We start from the raw sequence: 19,704 nt of genomic DNA on the forward strand, positions 1-19,704 counted from the left end.
CTCATGCCCCTTTTAGAACTTTGTGTGGCTGGTTCATACAATATTCTGAGATGTTCTCGTGTCTTTCCCATTGTATGTATTTTTTTTTTTATATCACTAAGAGTGAAGGCAGAATTCCATTTCGTTGTTTTTCATTTGCAATTTTTGATTTGGAACTATGAAATATCTCCCCCACATTTGTATCTAAATGTTTGTCTCATGTCTGTATGTAGTAGCAAGAATATGTTGGAACCCACCGGGGCAGCCCTCTTACGTGTCGCGGGTGTGGTATTTTAGTAAGAACGTGAAATTAAGGGTTACAGAGGGTTTAGTTATTATCGGTTTTGAGGAATGGCAATGACAATGTACCAATGTATACGATTGTTGTATTGTTTATGTAGGACAGAGTAATAACTTTTGTTTATAAGTATCTTTTCAGGTCCAAGGAGTTTCTGAAAGTGTATAAGAAGGTAAAAGTATCATAGGCTAGTTCACAGTTTTTTTCTGCACCATTCTAAAAAAAGGAGGGGGGGGGGGGGGTGAGAGTGGTGAGAATGACAATTTTTCAACCAATGATACTAACTACTCTAATTCTAGCCACGTTTGTGACAGGTGACTGGGTCGTTGTAAAGAAAATTGCAGAAGGAGACAAGGATGAGAAGTATCTTTTTATTTATCCACTTGCCGACCGCCTCACGCCGATGTACGTCGGCAGAATGGCACAGGCAGGCATAATCACATACATGTACGTGATTTGCCTCCCGCGGGTCGGGGGCCCGATCGGGCCCCCGCCCGGTGCCTGCGGCGGTCGGTTTTCGTTCGGGAGCGATCCCGGACGAGGGGACGGCCATTCATTCATGGCCACCCCCTCGCGATCGCTCCCGACGAATGGAAATCCCCGGTGACATCACTTCCTCTCCTGTAATGTAAACACAGGAGAGGAAGTGATGTATTCTCTCCTCCGTGTCGGTATTTTTCGTTCCGACACGGAGGAGAGCGGATCAGTGAGTTGCACCAACACATCCCACACACAGTAGAACATGCCAGGCACACTCACACCCCCCCTTTACCCCCCGATCACCCCCCCAATTACCCCTGCCCCCCAGTCACAGTGACACCAATGTCATTTTTTTTTTTTTTTTTTTTGCATTGGTGTCATTTGTGACTGTAATAACTGTTAGGGCAGTTAGGGTTAGCCCCCTTTAGTTCTAATGTACCCCCCTAACCCCCCCAATAAAGGTTTAACCCCGTGATCACCCCCCGTCGCCAGTGTCACTAAGGCTGGGTTCACATTGCAGCGGTTTATGAGAACGAATGTGATTCGCACCGCACTGCAGTGCAAATCACATCCGATCTCTGTGCGATTCGAGTTCAGCCATTCGCCGCACCCGCCGCACCCGCCACACCCGCCGCACCCGCCGCAAATTCGCACGGGACCCTTTTTTTGGCCCGCAGCAGAATCGGATCGCATGGGTGTTCACACCATGCGATCCGAGTTTGCAGATCGCACTGCGATATGCGAACTGATCTGGGGGTGTCAGTAACATTTCACTGACACTCCCAGCAGTTCGCATAGGGCAGTGTGAACTGCCGCCGGGAGGCATGCGATGCGGGAACCCGCCGCGGATTCGCGGCGTTTCCGCATCGCTCCAGTGTGAACCCAGCCTAATAAGCGATCATTTTTCTGATCGCCGTATTAGTGTCACAGGTGACGCTAGTTAGGCAGGTAGGTATTTAGGTTCGCCGCAGCTTTTTATAGCGCTAGGGACCCCCATATACTACCGCATAAAGCCCCCTGATTGCCCCCTAGTTAACCCTTTCACCAGTGATCACCATATAACTGTTACAGGTGACGCTGGTTGGTTAGTTATTTTTTTATAGTTTCAGGGCACCCGCCATTTATTACCTAATAAAGGTTTAACCCCCTGATCACCCGGCAGGTGTCATTTGTGACTAATAACTGTTAGGGCAGTTAGGGTTAGCCCCCTTTAGTTCTAAGGTACCCCCCTAACCCCCCCAATAAAGGTTTAACCCCGTGATCACCCCCCGTCGCCAGTGTCACTAAGGCTGGGTTCACATTGCAGCGGTTTATGAGAACGGATGTGATTCGCACCGCACTGCAGTGCAAATCACATCCGATCTCTGTGCGATTCGAGTTCAGCTATACAGATAGTATGGCTGAATTCGTGTCGCACCCGCCGCAAACTCGCACGGGACCCTTTTTTTGGTCCGCAGCAGAATCGGATCGCATGGGTGTTCACACCATGCGATCCAAGTTTGCAGATCGCACTGCGATATGCGAACTGATCTGGGGGTGTCATTAACATTTCACTGACACTCCCAGCAGTTCGCATAGGGCAGTGTGAACTGCCGCCGGGAGGCATGCGATGCGGGAACCCGCCGCGCATTCGTGGCGTTCCCGCATCGCTCCAGTGTGAACCCAGCCTAATAAGCGATCGTTTTTCTGATCGCTGTATTAGTGTCACAGGTGACGCTAGTTAGGCAGGTAGGTATTTAGGTTCGCCGCAGCTTTTTATAGCGCCAGGGACCCCCATATACTACCGCATAAAGCCCCCTGATTGCCCCCTAGTTAACCCTTTCACCAGTGATCACCATATAACTGTTACAGGTGACGCTGGTTGGTTAGTTATTTTTTATAGTTTCAGGGCACCCGCCATTTATTACCTAGTCTCACTAGTGTACCCCTAAATTTAGGGGTGTCTACTTTCTAAAATGGGGTCATTTGGGGGGGGGGGTTTGTGCCATCTTGGCATTTTATGGCCTTCAAAACTGTAACGCCCTTAGAAAGCCTGAAGGCGGTGCTTGGTTTTTGGGGCCCCGTACGCGGCTAGGCTCCCAAAAAGTCCCACATATGTGGTATCCCCGTACTCAGGAGAAGCAGCAGAATTTATTTTGGGGTGTCATTTCACATATGCCCATGGCATGCGTGAGCAATATATCATTTAGTGACAACTTTGTGAAAAAAAAAAAAAGTTTGTAATTTTCCCGCAACTTGTGGCAAAATATAAAATATTCCATGGACTCAACATGCCTCTCAGCAAATAGCTTGGGGTGTCTACTTTCTAAAATGGGGTCATTTGTGGGGGTTTTGTGCCATCTTGGCATTTTATGGCCTTCAAAACTGTAATAGGTAGTGAGAAGTGAACTCAAAAAATTACGCCCTTAGAAAGCCTGAAGGCGGTGCTTGGTTTTCGGGGCCCCGTACGCGGCTAGGCTCCCAAAAAGTCCCACATATGTGGTATCCCCGTACTCAGGAGAAGCAGCAGAATTTATTTTGGGGTGTCATTTCACATATGCCCATGGCATGCATGAGCAATATATCATTTAGTGACAACTTTGTGAAAAAAAAAAAAAAAAAAAAAAAGTTTGTAATTTTCCCGCAACTTGTGGCAAAATATAAAATATTCCATGGACTCAACATGCCTCTCAGCAAATAGCTTGGGGTGTCTACTTTCTAAAATGGGGTCATTTGTGGGGGTTTTGTGCCATCTTGGCATTTTATGGCCTTCAAAACTGTAATAGGTAGTGAGAAGTGAACTCAAAAAATTACGCCCTTAGAAAGCCTGAAGGCGGTGCTTGGTTTTCGGGGCCCCGTACGCGGCTAGGCTCCCAAAAAGTCCCACATATGTGGTATCCCCGTACTCAGGAGAAGCAGCAGAATTTATTTTGGGGTGTCATTTCACATATGCCCATGGCATGCATGAGCAATATATCATTTAGTGACAACTTTGTGAAAAAAAAAAAAAAAAAAAAAAAGTTTGTAATTTTCCCGCAACTTGTGGCAAAATATAAAATATTCCATGGACTCAACATGCCTCTCAGCAAATAGCTTGGGGTGTCTACTTTCTAAAATGGGGTCATTTGTGGGGGTTTTGTGCCATCTTGGCATTTTATGGCCTTCAAAACTGTAATAGGTAGTGAGGCGTGAAATCAAAAATTTACGCCCTTAGAAAGCCTGAAGGCGGTGCTTGGTTTTCGGGGCCCTGTACGCGGCTAGGCTCCCAAAAAGTCCCACATATGTGGTATCCCCGTACTCAGGAGAAGCAGCAGAATTTATTTTGGGGTGTCATTTCACATACGCCCATAGCATGTGTGAGCAATATATCATTTAGTGACAACTTTGTGTAAAAAAAAAAAAAAATTTTTTTTTTGTCATTATTCAATCGCTTGAGGCAAAAAAATAAAATATTCAATGGGCTCAACATGCCTCTTATCAATTTCCTTAGGGGGTCTACTTTCCAAAATGGGGTCATTTGGGGGGGTTTTGTACTGCCCTGTCATTTTAGCACCTCAAGAAATGAGATAGGCAGTCGTAAACTAAAAGCTGCGTAAATTCCAGAAAACGTACCTTAGTTTGTAGATGTGACAACTTTTGCGCAAACCAATAAATATACAATTATTGACTTTTTTTTTACCAAAGACATGTGGCTGAATACATTTTGGCCTAAATGTATGACTAAAATTGAGTTTATTGGATTTTTCTAATAACAAAAAGTAGAAAATATCATTTTTTTTCAAAATTTGCGGTCTTTTTACGTTTATATCGCAAAAAATAAAAATCGCAGAGGCAATCAAATACCATCAAAAGAAAGCTCTATTTGTGGGAAGAAAAGGACGCAAATTTTGTTTGGGTACAACATTGCATGACCGCGCAATTACCAGTTAAAGCAGCGCAGTGCCAAATTGTAAAAAGACCTCTGGTCATTTACCAGCAAAATGGTCCGGTCTGAAAGTGGTTATATTTTTAAAGTGTATTTTCCAACTAGCTAAGAAAGCGAACAGGGCACATGGTTGGGTCTACTCTGAGTCTCCACTGAGCTCTACGTGCCTCAGCAATGACAGCGGTGTATGGAGTTTTTGACAAACTAGTAAAATCCAAACAGACACTTGTAAATAGAATTTACCAATACATTTCTAGAGGGTAAAATGAATAATAATTTAAAAAAATCGCTCTGGTTCTTGCCAGTTTTGGTATTGGGATAACTAGGTAGCCCACATGCGTGTTTCAACTTTAGTTTGGTATTAATGTGGATCTACAGCGTATAAGGTAATTCCCCTAAGGCAAGAGGTTCGTGTGTGCTGGTGAATCTCGTCCCAGCATCTTATGTCGCGGCCGATTCTGATGGTGCAAGAGAAGGTAAGAATGGCAGGGACAGTTGGAAGGGAATTGCTTGTACACGGTGGGGGCTTGAGCTTATAAAACGATTGAACAGTTTCTCATCCATTGAGGATGGGATGTTTTCATGTAACTGTTGAAGCTACAAGGAAGTTTCCACAATCCAAGGGGGATACTGGTGACAAAGTTCAGGCCCATATGGATAAGGCGAAGAAACCGAAAAGGTAAAGCCAGAGCTATAGCTAATGAAGGTTGGAATCCTCTTAAGGGTCTGGGAATCTGGGGGCATTTAATTTTTATTTTTGCAGCGGATCATAGTTGAAGGAAGTAGGGGTATATTTACACGTGTTGTTTTTGTTTCTATTCTTCTATATGCCGTGATGAGGTGCTACTGTGGCCTGATTGGATGCATGACCAGAGCTGGAGCAGATGAGCACATCTTCCTCAATGAGACGCCCAAGAAGCCCGACCCAGGAACAAGACACAGAGGATCCCAGACCGACCAGTGACTACTGCAGCTCACCATGTCATCTCTCCTGAGGAAAAGAGTCTACATGTCTAGCCGTGTTTTCCTTTTTATGGACTCATATGGACTGTAAGGACTGATTCATTTCCAGGTGTAAGTAGAAGATCAAGATTCAAAGGGGGACACATGGGAGCATATGACAAAAAAGGAAGGACTGGTGTGGAAATTTGATTGTATAACATTTATGTGAACATTTTATTCTAGGATGTGTGTTTTATAGATTGACATTTGTCTCCCTGTGTCTGGTTTAATCGAGGAGCACTCTAGCAGAGCGCACTCGGGTTAAATCGAGACCAGTGGTAAAAACGGTCAGTATGAAAACCTTCTCATGGGATTTGAGATGTGTTCTCTGTGTCTGTGGATGTTTGTTGGTTTGTAGGTACCAAGCGCAATGCGCTGGGCTTCTTGCCTTCAAATGACTATGCGTATTAGAGAAGCAAAGTTCACATAACGAGATAAACATATTATTTTATCTCTGTGTGGCTACGTTATCCCTTTTGGATACATATCTGCTTTAATAAGAGGACATTGGTATCTGACTTGTTAATATACTCGTACCATATATTGACAACACCAGTAGCAATGTCCCCGCAGTTTTCCTCAAGTCTGTAAGAACCAGTAGAATGAGCTTACTCAATAATGTTTACTTTGGAACACTATTGTCTGGGCTCCATGCTGACTAAAGGGGGGTGTGTGCACTTCCTCTTGTGAGTGCCCTACCCTTTAATGTATGTCATTTCTTGTGATGTCATTTTCTGTACTGAGGAAGTGCTTGCCTGTTGTGGGCAATCACTTCCTGTTGGTCATTCTTTCGTGTCGAATTAATAAAAAGCCCAAGTGTCTGGGCCCCCAGGGGCAGTCAGGCTGATGGAACGGAGAACGTAAGAAGGATAGTCATGTCTGTTCATTGGGATGAGTGTGTTGGAAGGTAAGCTAAAGTATTATATCATTAAGATGGAAATATTATTATGGGAAACAGGAGATTTGGCTGTGTGCTCTGCGTATGGCCAAAATTTCCAGGACCGTATCAGCATCTGAAAAAAGTCTATCCATTTCACATGTATAAGCTTCTTTGAGGAAAATGACAAAAGCCCTCCCTTTATATGCTGGGCGGATTACTATATCCCTTCGGGTACACAGTTTTTTCTAGACCTGTGGTGACATCTTTTTGATGTTTAACATGTTTCACTGTCATAGCTTCTATGTCTTTTAAGACCAAGTCATGAAAACACTAATGTTGGGAACACTATTTCCTGAGGGATTGAAAAGTGAAGCATTAGCCAGACCTGAATATACTATATCAGATGAACCTGTGACAGGTTGTCCAGCAGGATTGGTTAAAAAAATACCTCTTAATATTTTATCTATGCGTGTATTTTTGCACATCAATAAATGTTTGAAATGTATTCAAAGTTTGAGGAAGAGTGAATTTGAGACCCTCTCTGTACCCACTAAGAGGGCATACCTGTTGTAAGTATCAGCACCATAAATATTAGAGGGACGTTTTCCCTATGTGGGCCATTACATTTGACCCTCTTATTATTACATGGATGTTGTCCCACTGTGTCTCTCTGGGGTGAAGAGCAGATCCTTTAATAAGGGGGATAATTCCTTTGGTTGTATGGACCCTGTGAATCACTAGATCTATATAGTGGTCTCCCTTGTCGGTTTTGTTCATTATTTCTAGAAGACTGTTGGTGTGACCAACCATTTTTCCCATTTGGACCTGGAGATGGCTGGTAAACACCTCTGTCTCTAGCCCACCCCATTATTGCAAGGGGAGGAAGCAGTATCATGGGGAGCCCCAAGCTGGGTCTCTTGTATGGATTGCGCCACTGGTTGCTTAGCACCAGCTAGTTCCAATTGCCATTTAAAAACTACATTACTCTTGTAATCTTTAATGTCTCTGTTGTACTTTCTTTTTTTGTTTTGATTCTTATATAATGAGTAGCTTTAAAAGCCACTAAATTTAAGCATATACTCAGGGAAATTTTTATACGGGATACGTTTATTTTTAATGATAATATCCACATCAAGTAAAGATAATTTACCTTTTTGTTTTTTTGCAACCAAAAACGTCATCAAAAACACCCTCCATGTTAATTTGATATTGTGTTCTATAATCAAATACATCTATATTGCAATGTGATGTCTGATTCACACAAGTAATTAACTCAAAAGACAGCTGCAGATAATAAACAAAAATGGTGGAAAAAGAGCTGCGCTTGTGCTAAATAACCAGCTACTGAACACTATATCTTCGATATCAGAGACATATAAAACTAGTAAAAAAGTGCAGCGTTTAAACCAATGTGACTAAATACAATTTTTTGACTTGGAACCATGGCCCTCAGGGGTTGACTGTGGAGTGTGGAATAAATTGTTTTACCAACAGAGGTTGATTTTCTTTTTCCTTCTCCCCATTTGTCCCCTGTTGTAAATGCTTTATGGTTTTGCAATTTTTGTCTTGTACATTTTTGTTTTTATTATGTGTGTCTTTTATATTTGTAACATTAAATTGTTATTTATGACCATCACAGGATTTCCCTCTTGGTTTGTTCTCTGGTATGTCGTGCCCGAGCGATGGGGATTCACGTTAAATTCCTAATACATTTTACATTTTTTATTATTTTATATTTTTTTCTTATATATTATTATGCATTAGAATTATTCCTGCGTGTCTTCTTGTTATCAGCCACAAGATGGCAATGGCACCCAGTCCTCTTATTACTTACAACCTTGATGGTTTGTAATAGACTGTCTGGCTTCCTTAGTATGTCCCTTTTCTTGTTTTTAACCAATCATGGTGGACCCTTCTCCCTTGGATTCTGCATATATTTGAATGGCTCCAGCGTATATGTGCGTGCCTCTGATGTCATTTCTGATGAATTGCATAGGACGGAGCCACGCACACACGCTGTGGCGCGAATGCGTAATTGATGTTCAGCCATCATTGTTACTGGAGACAGACCTGTTTGCAGCTTTGGTGTTTTATATGCTGTTTTCAATTGACATAAATGTAAGTGAAATACATTTTAAATAAAGTGTATGTCTTGCAATACTTTACCATGTAGAGCCTTCATCTTACATATGTATGACCCATCGATTGTGGGCGAGGACCCGTTGGATTGGCTTTCTGTACAAGAGTATATACAATGTTTTAGAGTGCAATGCTTTACACATACGCACCATTATCCAGACTATGCTGCTTTTCTTGCTTCTCTTGGTTCACCTGCTGAACAGTACGGTTAAGGTCCACCCCCTGCAGTTTAGTAGCATGCTGTGCTATCTTCCGCTCCACATCTCTCAACTCCATCTGAAAAAAAAAAAACATTTTAATATGTTGACACTACTTTTATCAAGCAGTGTACAGAGAAAAAGCCCCCCAAAAATGGGATTATAACACCACGAAGGTCCAGGCACCGGCCCTATGGGGGAACTCACAGTCCACTGCAGCCATCATAGAAACACATGGAGTGACTGAACTGGGTAGGAGAGATGAAGACAGCACTATCCGGAACTTAATAAGGGTGTGGAGCCTACAGTCAAACAGTGCCGAGCCGATGTAAAAGCTTATTTTAAAGTTTATTGAAGATAAATTACAGTACATATGGTAACCAGGCTGGTGTAGGTGGATAAAGATGGGCTAATGTCCGCTGGGCAAAAGGCTAGAAAAACTCCATCATAATCATACAACACACCTATGGTGTAGGTCCGTGGACACTGGGAGCCAAGCCGGAGTCGTTTGTGGTTTGAGTAGGGGTTGTGGAGATCAAAGTGAGGCTGTGCGCTCCAAGCCTCATTCCAGGAACAGTGACCAACCTAATTTCTCAAAGCTATGCGGAAGATGAAAGCCATATAGGAGGTGCGGAGAGAATTCCCGGAGACTAACAGTACTGCCCTGCCCACTCCCTGCTCTCATCTGTAAGGGCTTTAAATTCTTCAGTTGCCGCTACACTCATGATTTGACAAAGCACATGTGTGCAAAACGCATCATCATGGCATCTTGCGCACTGACATTGCAGTGACGCCCTACGGGAGTGCTGCCAGACTTCGGATTGGCTCCCAGCGTCCAAGGACCTACACCCTTAGGTGTGTTGTATGATTATGGTGGATTTTTTTCCATCCTTCTCCCCACCGGACAATAGCCCATGTTTATCCACCTACACTGGCCTGGTATCGTATGTACTGTAATTTATCTTCAATAAACTGATTAGCCTTTACATCGGCTCGGCACTGCTTGACTGGAGGCTCCACACCCTCACTGAGTTCCGGACAGCACTGTAGTCATCTCTCCTACCAAAAATTAGATGTGAGCCCAGAATTTACAAAAAACATAGGAGAAAGATATATATAAAAACGTAATAATACAAATTTTATTGCTACAATAGTGTTAAAAGGGGCAAGAATATAACATGACTGGCATGGCATCTAAAACATCAATAAGAAACAAAACATGGATACATAGGACAGCATAAATGTAATTGGCCTCATTAAGAGCGAGGCATTACCATAACATGCACCAAACCCCGACACATTTCAAAATATTGATTCCTTCTTCAGGGGGTTAGTAGCAATGAGGTAAGTATCTGTACAATAAAACGGAATTGTGTTTGTGTGATCAGGACCTTAAGGATGCCATGTGTCAACAAAACTGCAATTTTTTCACTTATTATGAAGAGAGTTGAGAGGAATCTTAATATAGCGCGGTGTTAACCCAAAGGGTTCCAACGCGCATAGCAAAGATCCTGGAAAAAAAAAGGTGCAGGTACAAGAAGCAGCACAGAGTGGCAGCTACCCATCATGGCACAGATGACAGCTTTTTTGTCCGAGATATCCAGATATTTAAACAGCCCCCTAAGGAGTTTTAGCTGCCAGTGACATGCACTGACGACCTTTTTTACCTGAGGGGAAAGAGTTAAACCTGAATCTAGGACGAATCCCTGATCACGGACCTGGGGGGCCGCCTTTGGAACAGGACCAGATGAGGGAGGCCAAGATGGAATATCTGGGGGGGGTGGCCAGATCACTGAAGATGATCACCTCAGTTTTGCCCCATTAAGTTTCAGGAAGTTGTCAGACATCCATGTATTGATGGCCTCCAAACAACTGGCAAGGGTGGCATCAGCCGTCTGGTTCCTAGGAATCTTCAGGTAAACCTGGATGTCGCCCGCGTAAACATGGTACTGGATGGCGTGGGACATTAGCAGGTCGGCAAGAGGTCTCCTATAGATATTAAACAGCAGGGGTGCCCTGTGGCACTCCGCAATCCAGGGTGGAATACTTAGTGTAGAAGGGGTCAGTCTTGACTCCCTGAATTCTGCCCTCTAAAAAAGAAGCCACCCATGCCAAAGCCGACCAGCTCATACCCAAAACAGATCTCATCCGCTCCAGTAGGATTCCATGATTTATGGTATCAAACGTGGCTGACAGGTCTAAGAGAACTAGTGAGTCACCCCTGTCCAAGCTGTGAAGAAATCATCATAAACACAGATAAGGCTTGTCTCTGTTCCGTGCCCTGGATGAAATCCAGACTGGAATTCATCCAAAAGATGGAAAGGCTCAAGGTAAGTCTGTTGTTGGATAACCACCAAGCGCTCCATCACCTTTGCTACAAAAGGCAAGAAGGAAATCGGCCTGTAGTTGCCCAGTATGTCCGTGTCCAAGGTCAGTTTCTTTAGCAGGGCCAAGACCACGGCTGCTTCAGAATGCCCGGGACAATACCTGTCCTGAAGCAGCAGTTGATTATCTCCCCAATGAAGGGGGGGTAAGAGGGCAGCAGGTTTTTTAAGCAGCCCGACAGGACATACATCTAAAAGGAGAGGAGGATGGTTTCAACAAGGTAATTATGTAAACCACCTGTGTAGCCGTGGCCGGTTGGAAGCCGGTCAATCCAGGGGCCATCTCTGTGTGGCCAGTGTCCTCTTGCACAGTCCCCCTGTATAAAGCTATGCACCAGAGAGTGGGAAGCAAGAGGCCATTGAAAAAATACTGACAAGGCCCTTGATAGTACTCAAGACCAGCTTTATTTCTAATCCCATTTGTAGGAAATCAAGGATCCTACCCATGACATACTTGCTTGGGTGCCAACCCCTGGATCCACACCAAGAAACATATGCCTTCCAGACTCTATAGTAAATGATTCTGGAAGCCGGCTTCCTGGCATTAACCAAAGTAGACACTGCTGAAGGAGATAACCCACAATCCTTTAGAATGTGGGTTTCAATAGCCAAACCGTTAAATTTAGCATCCATAAGGTAGGGTGGAATACCGGACCTTGTGCGAGAAGGTCTGGCCATAATGGCAGAGTCCAAGGAACTCCTACCGCCATCTTTATGATCTTGGCAAACCAAGATCTTCTGGGCCACCAGAATCACCTCCTTTCATTCCTGCTTGATCCTGCAGAGAAGACACGGAGGATCGCAGAACTGGAGGAAAAGCATAGATCAGTGAAAACTGATCCCATGGGAAGACTAATGCATCTGTTACGCATGCTAGTGGATCCCTCGTTCGACACAAAGTTGTCGACTTTGTTGTTGAATCTGGATGCGAACAGGTCCACGTCCGGAATACCCCATCCCTGACATATCGCTAGGAAGATGTCGGGGTGAAGAGACCATTCCCCAGGAAATAATTGTTGGCGACTTAAGTAGTCTGCCTGCCAATTTTCTATTCCTGGAATGAAAATCGCAGATAGGCAAGGAATGTTGTTTTCTGCCCAAGCTAGAACATGAGTCACCTCTTTTTGGCCTGCACAACTTCTCGTGCCCCCCGGTGATGTAAGCCACAGCCGTGGCATTGTCGGATTGAATCCTGACAGGACAATCCCGTAGCCTGACCGTCCAGGATTCTACGGCCAGACGTACTGCCTGAATCTCCAAAATGTTGATAGGCAAGGTCCTTTCTGACTTGGACCATCTCCCCTGGACAGAATCTTCTTCCAGGACTGCTCCCCAGCCTAGAAGGCTGGCATCTGTTGTCACCACTTTCCAGGATACTGGCAGAAAAGATTTCCCCTTTTGGAGGTTGCTGGATATCAACCACTAATTTAGGCTCTGACGTACCTCGGGAGCCAAACGTATTGGAAAATCCAAAGCCTGAATCTTTTTGTTCCAGACCGACAGGATGGTGTTTTGTAGCAGTCTTGAGTGAAACTGCGTGTAAAGGGGTGGCCTCGAAGGAAGCCACCATTTTCCATAACAATCTCATGCACAGCCGAATGTAAGGATTTTTCTTTGTTTTGACAAGTTGAATTAGTCCTATAATGGAACTGATTCTTGTCTGGGGTAAGAATACCTTCTTCTGTACGGTATCTATGACCAGCCTCAAGTACTGTAATCTCCTTGATGGTTTTAAGAAGGATTTTTCTAGTTTGAGTAACCAACTCAGAGATTCCATGTAGTTTACTGCTGTGATCAGACTCTGGTTTAGACCTGAGACTGAATGATCTATTAAAAGTAGATCGTCTAAATAGGCTAGGACCGTTATGCCTTGAGCCCTTAATCTGGCTAAAGGAGGTGCCAGAATTTTTGAGAACACCCGCGGGGTGCTGTGGCTAGACCGAATGGCAGGACTACAAACTGAAAATTATGATTTTCTATTTCGAAGCATAGAAATTTCTGGTGAGTGGGAAATATTGGTACGTGGAGATATGCATCTTTGATATCGATTGAAGCCAAAAACTCCCCTCCTTGCAGGATGGAAACAACCGATCGGATTATCTACATGCGAAAGGATCGGATATTTAAGTGCCGATTCAGATCTTTGAGATCTAGAATGGGTCTTACCTCTCCGTTTGGTTTTGGAACCGTGAAAAGTTTTGAATAAAAACCTACCGTTCCTCTAAGGGTACCTCTGATATCACCAGATGGTATAATAGATGATCCAGAGCTAGAAAGAGAGACTTTTTTCTCTGGACCCCTGGGAACATTTGATCTTAGAAAACGAAGAGACGGAAATTCTCGGAACTCTAGTTTGTAACCTAGAGAAAGCGAAGAAGCCACCCATCTGTCTTGACATTGTTCCGGCCAGATCTTTGGAAATTGCAGGAGCCCCCCCCCCCCCCCCCCCGAGCAAGCGGGGGCGCCCCTTCATAAGGAGGTTTTAGCATTCTGCTTTATGGGCTTTCTGCCCCAAGATCTCTTTTCACCTGGTGCTGCCCTTGGGGTCTTCCCCTTGAACTTGACAGTTGAGGCTGTTCAGCCTGCCTAGAGGCTGATGATTTAAAGGAGAAATATTTAAACTTCTTTACTGGTAAAAGAGAGCTTTTCCCATTAGAGATCCTTTGGATGTATTTATGCAGATCATCTCCAAATAACCGTTCACCATGAAAGGGGAAACTGGGCAAGAGTTTTTTTTTTTTACACAGTGCTTCGGCTGACCAATATTTCAGCCATAGAACTCTGCGAAAATGCACTAGTCCAAACATAAGCCGTGAGGCTTGAATGATAGAATCTTTCATCAAATCTACTCTGAAACATAGTGCGTCTGATATGCCAGCCCATTGCTTGGCCTGTTAATCAGACAGAATCTAAAGTATCTCCACAAACTGTTCCTTAATGGACTGAGATACACCAATTGCCGCAAGAACTGAACTCGCTAAAGACATATTGCTTTTGGAAAGAAGTTCCAACTTTTTATCTGTTGGATCCATTAACATTAGCGCATTATCCATCGGACACGCGGGACTCTTGTTCGCCGGGGGAATTGATTGCAGCATCAATTTCTGGAACCCCCCCCCCGCCCCCCCCCCATTTCTTATAAATATCCTCTTCCATAGGATAAAGTGTGGAGAATTGCTTGGGAGGATAATATGGTTTATCCGGATGTTCCCATTCAGGCAGCAAAAAGGTTGAACGAACCAATTTAGCAAGAGAGTGCACAAGCAACTTGTCTTGGGATGCTACTCCCTCTATACTAGGCTCCTCAGAAGAGGATATATTAGTATCTTCAAAATCTCTTGGAAGATCTTCCTGATCCCCCTGCCCCTTGCACCTCAATAAGAGGGCCCTGAGCACTAGATGGGGATCTGCTACGTTTAGACCCACTATGGAGAGATATCATAGCATCAATCTTCTTTTCCAAATTACAAATGGTAGAAGAGAAAACCTTCTGTGTGATATATACAGGGACTGAAGTGTCCAGTGCAGCTGCAACAACAGTCTCCCCTGATGGCTCAATCTGACTGGCCGCATCACACTCAGAGGAGGATGACATTCTTTTGGAAATGGATTTACTTTGTTGTGAAACCACTGACCCTTTAGAACCCTTAGAGGAGTTCCTGGTCCCTCTTCCACTCATAGCCTGAAGCACAAAAGCAGAGGCACTACCAAAAAGAATGTACACTGCTAGGTTATAGTCCAGCGCTATAAGCTGCTATTAATAGCTAGCTTGGTAAAGTAATAATGTGTCAAAGGGAAATGCCTGTGTCACCAAACCTGAAGTAAGCCACCTCCTGCTCATGTGTCCCTCCACAGCCAGCAGCAGCTACACACACCATGCTTTAAAAACTTCCTCCACGTGCGGCCAGCTTCTGATGCCCTTAGCCCCACCCCCCCACGCTGATTATGGCCCCTCCCAGCTTTCAAAAGAAAGTGTTTTCCCACACGAGTGGCGGACTTCAGGCGCCCTGCAAACAGCTGATATGGTGGCGGGGGTAAAAACCACTGCTGAGCATTTTTTTTTTTTTAAAAGAATGCTTTCGGCATACAGTTCCCCCGAAGGGATTAACTTCAACATTGGTGGCGCAGCAGGATAAACCAGTCCCCCCTTTCTTACCAGAGGATCTGCCTGCTCTGACCGGAGGAGGAGGAGGAGGAAATTATGGCATCAGGCGGTGAGTGCTCAATAAATACAGCCCCCAGTGGTGACACACAAATTCATAAGAAAATCTCCACTTACCTTCCCGCCACAGGGTTATCTGAGATAAACCCAATCTTCACCCTTCACGGTGGGCTCCGAAATCTTCAGGAACAGGGGAACCTAGAGGTTACCTACAATCCTGGACCTGCAACAGCACCCTGCCAGTAAAAACTTTATGGCCTTACTACCAAAAAGTACTGGATCCCAGGGTCCAGCACTCTAAAAAGAGAAGCATTCGCAAGCAAAACCTTGTTTCTTTGGACATGAAGCCTGGGTACCATTCCTTAGGCCCATTAAAGGACACTCTGAACGGATGCGGTCAGCATGGCTAGCCCCAGGAGGATTGCTTCCAGTGGAGCTCAGCACATCTTTATTTGTGACCAACACCTTAGACACTGGCGAAAAAAACTGAGGACTCCCAGTAGTGGGAGAGGTTATATAGGGAGTGCACTTCTTGTCTTAGGGCGTGCCACCTATTAGTGGCATTATAACCCACATAGTAACTACTATGGCTCTGTGTCTCGTAATGCATGAAAATAAATTAAGGTTTCACTTTCAGAACAAGAACAAATGAAGGTTGATTGACTGTTACAGGTTATTAAACATTAGACGGTCCTTAGTGCTTTATTAAACAGAGGCCAAAACTCTGCCACTTACCTGATACCTCTCCATTAGGGATATGTCCTGTAGACAGGCCTTTGCACTGTCTTCCTCAGACATAAAAGTTGCTATCAGAGTTTCTTGCTCTTCTACATCATTCTTTAAACGCTGTATTTCCCGGTTTATTGCCACCAACTGGTTTCTTAGTTCAGGGATTTCTTTTTCCTTAAGATCAATCAGCATTTGCCTAAAGAGTGAATAAAATATTTAATGTATTTTAAATCTACTTTCTTCCTAATATACAACACTTGATATATTGTATGCTAAATGGCAAACCTTTTAAGGCCCCAAAAATTTGAACATTAAAGCAAACCTGTGTCCAGACTAAACCTAATGAATTGTCACTAATATTGTTAGTGGGCACATTGATGTACCTACAAATATCTACAGTATGTGAGCCTACAGTGCTCAGTTATGCAGACATCTATACAGCTCCTGAAGATGAGCTCAGGGCCTGCCCCCTACCACTTCCCCCACCTCACTACCAGTCAGCGACACTATGCATCAAGACAACAGACCATCAGTGAGATATGACAGGTGAGGAGGAGAAGCCAGATTTTCAAACCAGGTACTGAATTACTAACATAGAAAATAAGCATGCTTCACTAGTAAAACCATTTTAAACGCGGCAAAACAGATTAAAGTTCTTCACGTTAATAAAAAACAATAAAAAAAAAACAAAAACAAAAAAAACACACACACTGCGCACATTCAGGAAACGGTTTAGTGTGAATGCAGCCATATGACTTCACAGCTAACTTTATACAACTGTTACAAAGTGCACTTGCATATATATCTGAGTAGTAAGCTGACCATGGATTAACAGTGCAGATTGGAAAACCTTTTGCTCTGGCATTGGCATTCTGACAGCTGATGTTGCTGGCTGTCAAAATACCCCAACAGTGCATGCATCTGATTGCATGCAGGTGCTATTCGGTCAACATTTATCCACCTGGCTCTTTGAACTTTTCAGTCAAAGAATGCCAGGCAGAAGTGTGTCAACGGGACCACCGATGGAGCGAATTCCAGCCATCAGAGGAGAAAGATTTCAGCGAAAGGAGGACACAGCAGTTTGAGGGACATAGTTCACTAAAGATGAATAATGAATCTTGTACTGATTTTTTTTGTTTTGTTTTAGATAAACCTAGGCTTTAAAACACTGACCACAAGTGATGTGCATACCAGTGTCTCTTCAGTTTGCATGCTTGTTCAGGTTAGTGATTACTGAAGAGACATCCAATCAAAATTATTTTCTAACGTGAGATGCAAAAGAACTGAACTAATCAGGGTTGCTTCATTAACCATTTCCGGACCACCCACCGCACATCCCCACACAGTTAGCAAGCATCCCCCTAGGCACACATTTAATCCTTTGCTCACCCCTGATGTTAACCCTTTCCCTGCCAGTGTAATTTATACAGTTTTTTTTAGCACTGATCACCGTATTGGTGTTACTGGTCCTGAAAAAGGGTCACCAAGTGTCAAAGTTGTCCACGCAATGTCGCAGTCCCGCTAAAAATTACTGATCGCTGCCATTACTAGTGAAAAAAATAAATAAAATGAAGTTCATAAATCTATCCCATAGTTTGTAGACGCAATAACTTTTGTGCAAACCAGTCTATATATACGTTTATTGGGAATTTTTTTTAACCAAAAATATGTAGCAGAATACTTATTGGCCTAAACCAGGGATATGCAATTAGCGGACCTCCAGCTGTTGCAGAACTACAAGTCCCATGAGGCATAGCAAGACTCTGACAGCCACAAGCATGACATCCAGAGGCAGAGGGATGATGGGACTTGTCATTTTGCAACAGCTGGAGGTCCGCTAATTGCATATCCCTGGCCTAAACTGATGAAGAATTTTGATTTTTTAATTTTTTTTTTATTGGATGTGCTTTATAAATAATATAATTAAAAGTGCAGAGCTGATTAAATACCACCAAAAGAAAGCTCTATTTCTGGGGGGGGGGGGGGGGGGGGGGAAGGAACAAAAATGTGGTTTGGATACATTACTGTACGACTATGCAATTGTCAGTTAAAGCGGAGTTGCTTCATTAATGTAGAATTGCAGGTTTTCCTTTCGGTTCTGTCTTGTAAACTGAAAAAAATGTTACTAGCGCCACCTTATGGACAGGATTAGGATCTCTTGCCCAAAAGAGAATATTGTTGTGTTCCCATTAGTTCATTTTTTTCTTCACTTCTATTTATATTACCTAGTTGAAAGGTTTATATATGTATAAACCCTTTGTGCACAATTATTAGGCAAGTTGTATTTTTGAGGATTTATTTCATTACTGAACAACTGCTGTGCTATCGGTCAGTCAAAAATGTTAATAAACCTCAAACCTGAATATTTATGTAAAAGTGATCTTTTGGCTTTTAAAGGAAGATATCTATGTGTGCACAACTACTGGGCAACTATTTGTGTGCAGATTTATTATGCAACTAAATAAAAAAGGTTCCCATCTCACTTTTCTGCTAAAGTGATGATAAAACAACCAACTCAAAACTTACAAAAAAAAAGTCTGATATTTAAAAAGAAAAAGAAATTAGTGCCCGATATAGCCACCCTTATTTTGAACAAAATAGTTAAGTCTGTCAGTGTATTGATCTGTTGACAATCAACTTTTCGTGCAGCAGCAACCACAGCCTTCCAGACACTGTTCAGAGAGGTGTACTGTTTTCCTTCACCTTACATTTCCCATTTAAGAAAGCCCACAAGTTCTCAATAGGGTTTAGGTCAGATGAGGAAGGGGGCCATATCATCATTCTTTCATCTTTAAAGGGTAAGTTCACTTTACAGAACAATCTGTAAGGTGAACTTACACAGGACAGTGGAGTACTTCAATGCATGCAATGAAGCATTGTTCTGCATAAATATCATGGTCTTCTTGAAAGATACACACTTTTTCCTGTACTGCTACTTGAAGGAGGTGTCTTATAAAAACTGGCAGTAGGTTTGGGAGTTTATTTTGAGCCCATCTTCAACCTGAAAAGGTCCAACCAGCTCATCTTTAATAATACCAGCCCATACCAGTACCCCACCTCCACTTTTCTGAAATCTGAGTCCAAGTGGAGCTCTGTGCCCATTACTGATCCAGCCACGAACCCATCCATCTGGTCAGTTGAAAGTCACTGAGATCCCACTTCAATGTGTGCCATGGTTACGGTCAAGATTACTGGGAACCTTAAAGGCATCACCCCCTTATAGGGGCAACCCTGAGAGTAGTGCAACAAAGCCATCTTTTTTCAGACACATGGGGAAATCACAGTGATGGGGAAATGCGGAATAGGTCAAAATGTATACAAATGTTAGACTGGGAACCTTAAGGCATCACCCCCTTATAGGGGCAACCCTGAGAGTAGTGCAACAAAGTCATCTTTTTTCAGACACATGGGGAAATCACAGTGATGGGGAAATGCGGAATAGGTCAAAATGTATACAAATGTTAGAATAAAAATAAGATGTGAATTTCAAGACTCTATATATCTACTGAAAATAGAACTGAATTGAGTTATGATATATTTTGTGATACGC

At 43.4% G+C, this 19,704-nt stretch overlaps 1 protein-coding gene across 1 annotated transcript in view; it reads right to left on the minus strand.

The window, feature by feature from the left end:
• RAD50 (RAD50 double strand break repair protein) overlaps window positions 1–19,704 on the minus strand; it is a 471,242-nt gene that overhangs the window by 165,545 nt on the left and 285,993 nt on the right. The window contains exons 15-16 of the mRNA XM_077473261.1: window positions 16,161–16,350; window positions 8,832–8,958 (exon numbers count right to left, since the gene is read on the minus strand). Of these exons, the coding sequence (XP_077329387.1) occupies window positions 8,832–8,958; window positions 16,161–16,350 (317 nt within the window). The remainder of the gene's footprint in view (window positions 1–8,831; window positions 8,959–16,160; window positions 16,351–19,704) is intronic.

Source organism: Lithobates pipiens, unplaced genomic scaffold (genome assembly GCF_037356315.1).
Source record: "Lithobates pipiens isolate NorthernLeopardFrog02 unplaced genomic scaffold, aLitPip1_a1.2 Scaffold_8, whole genome shotgun sequence".
NCBI lineage: Eukaryota > Metazoa > Chordata > Amphibia > Anura > Ranidae > Lithobates > Lithobates pipiens.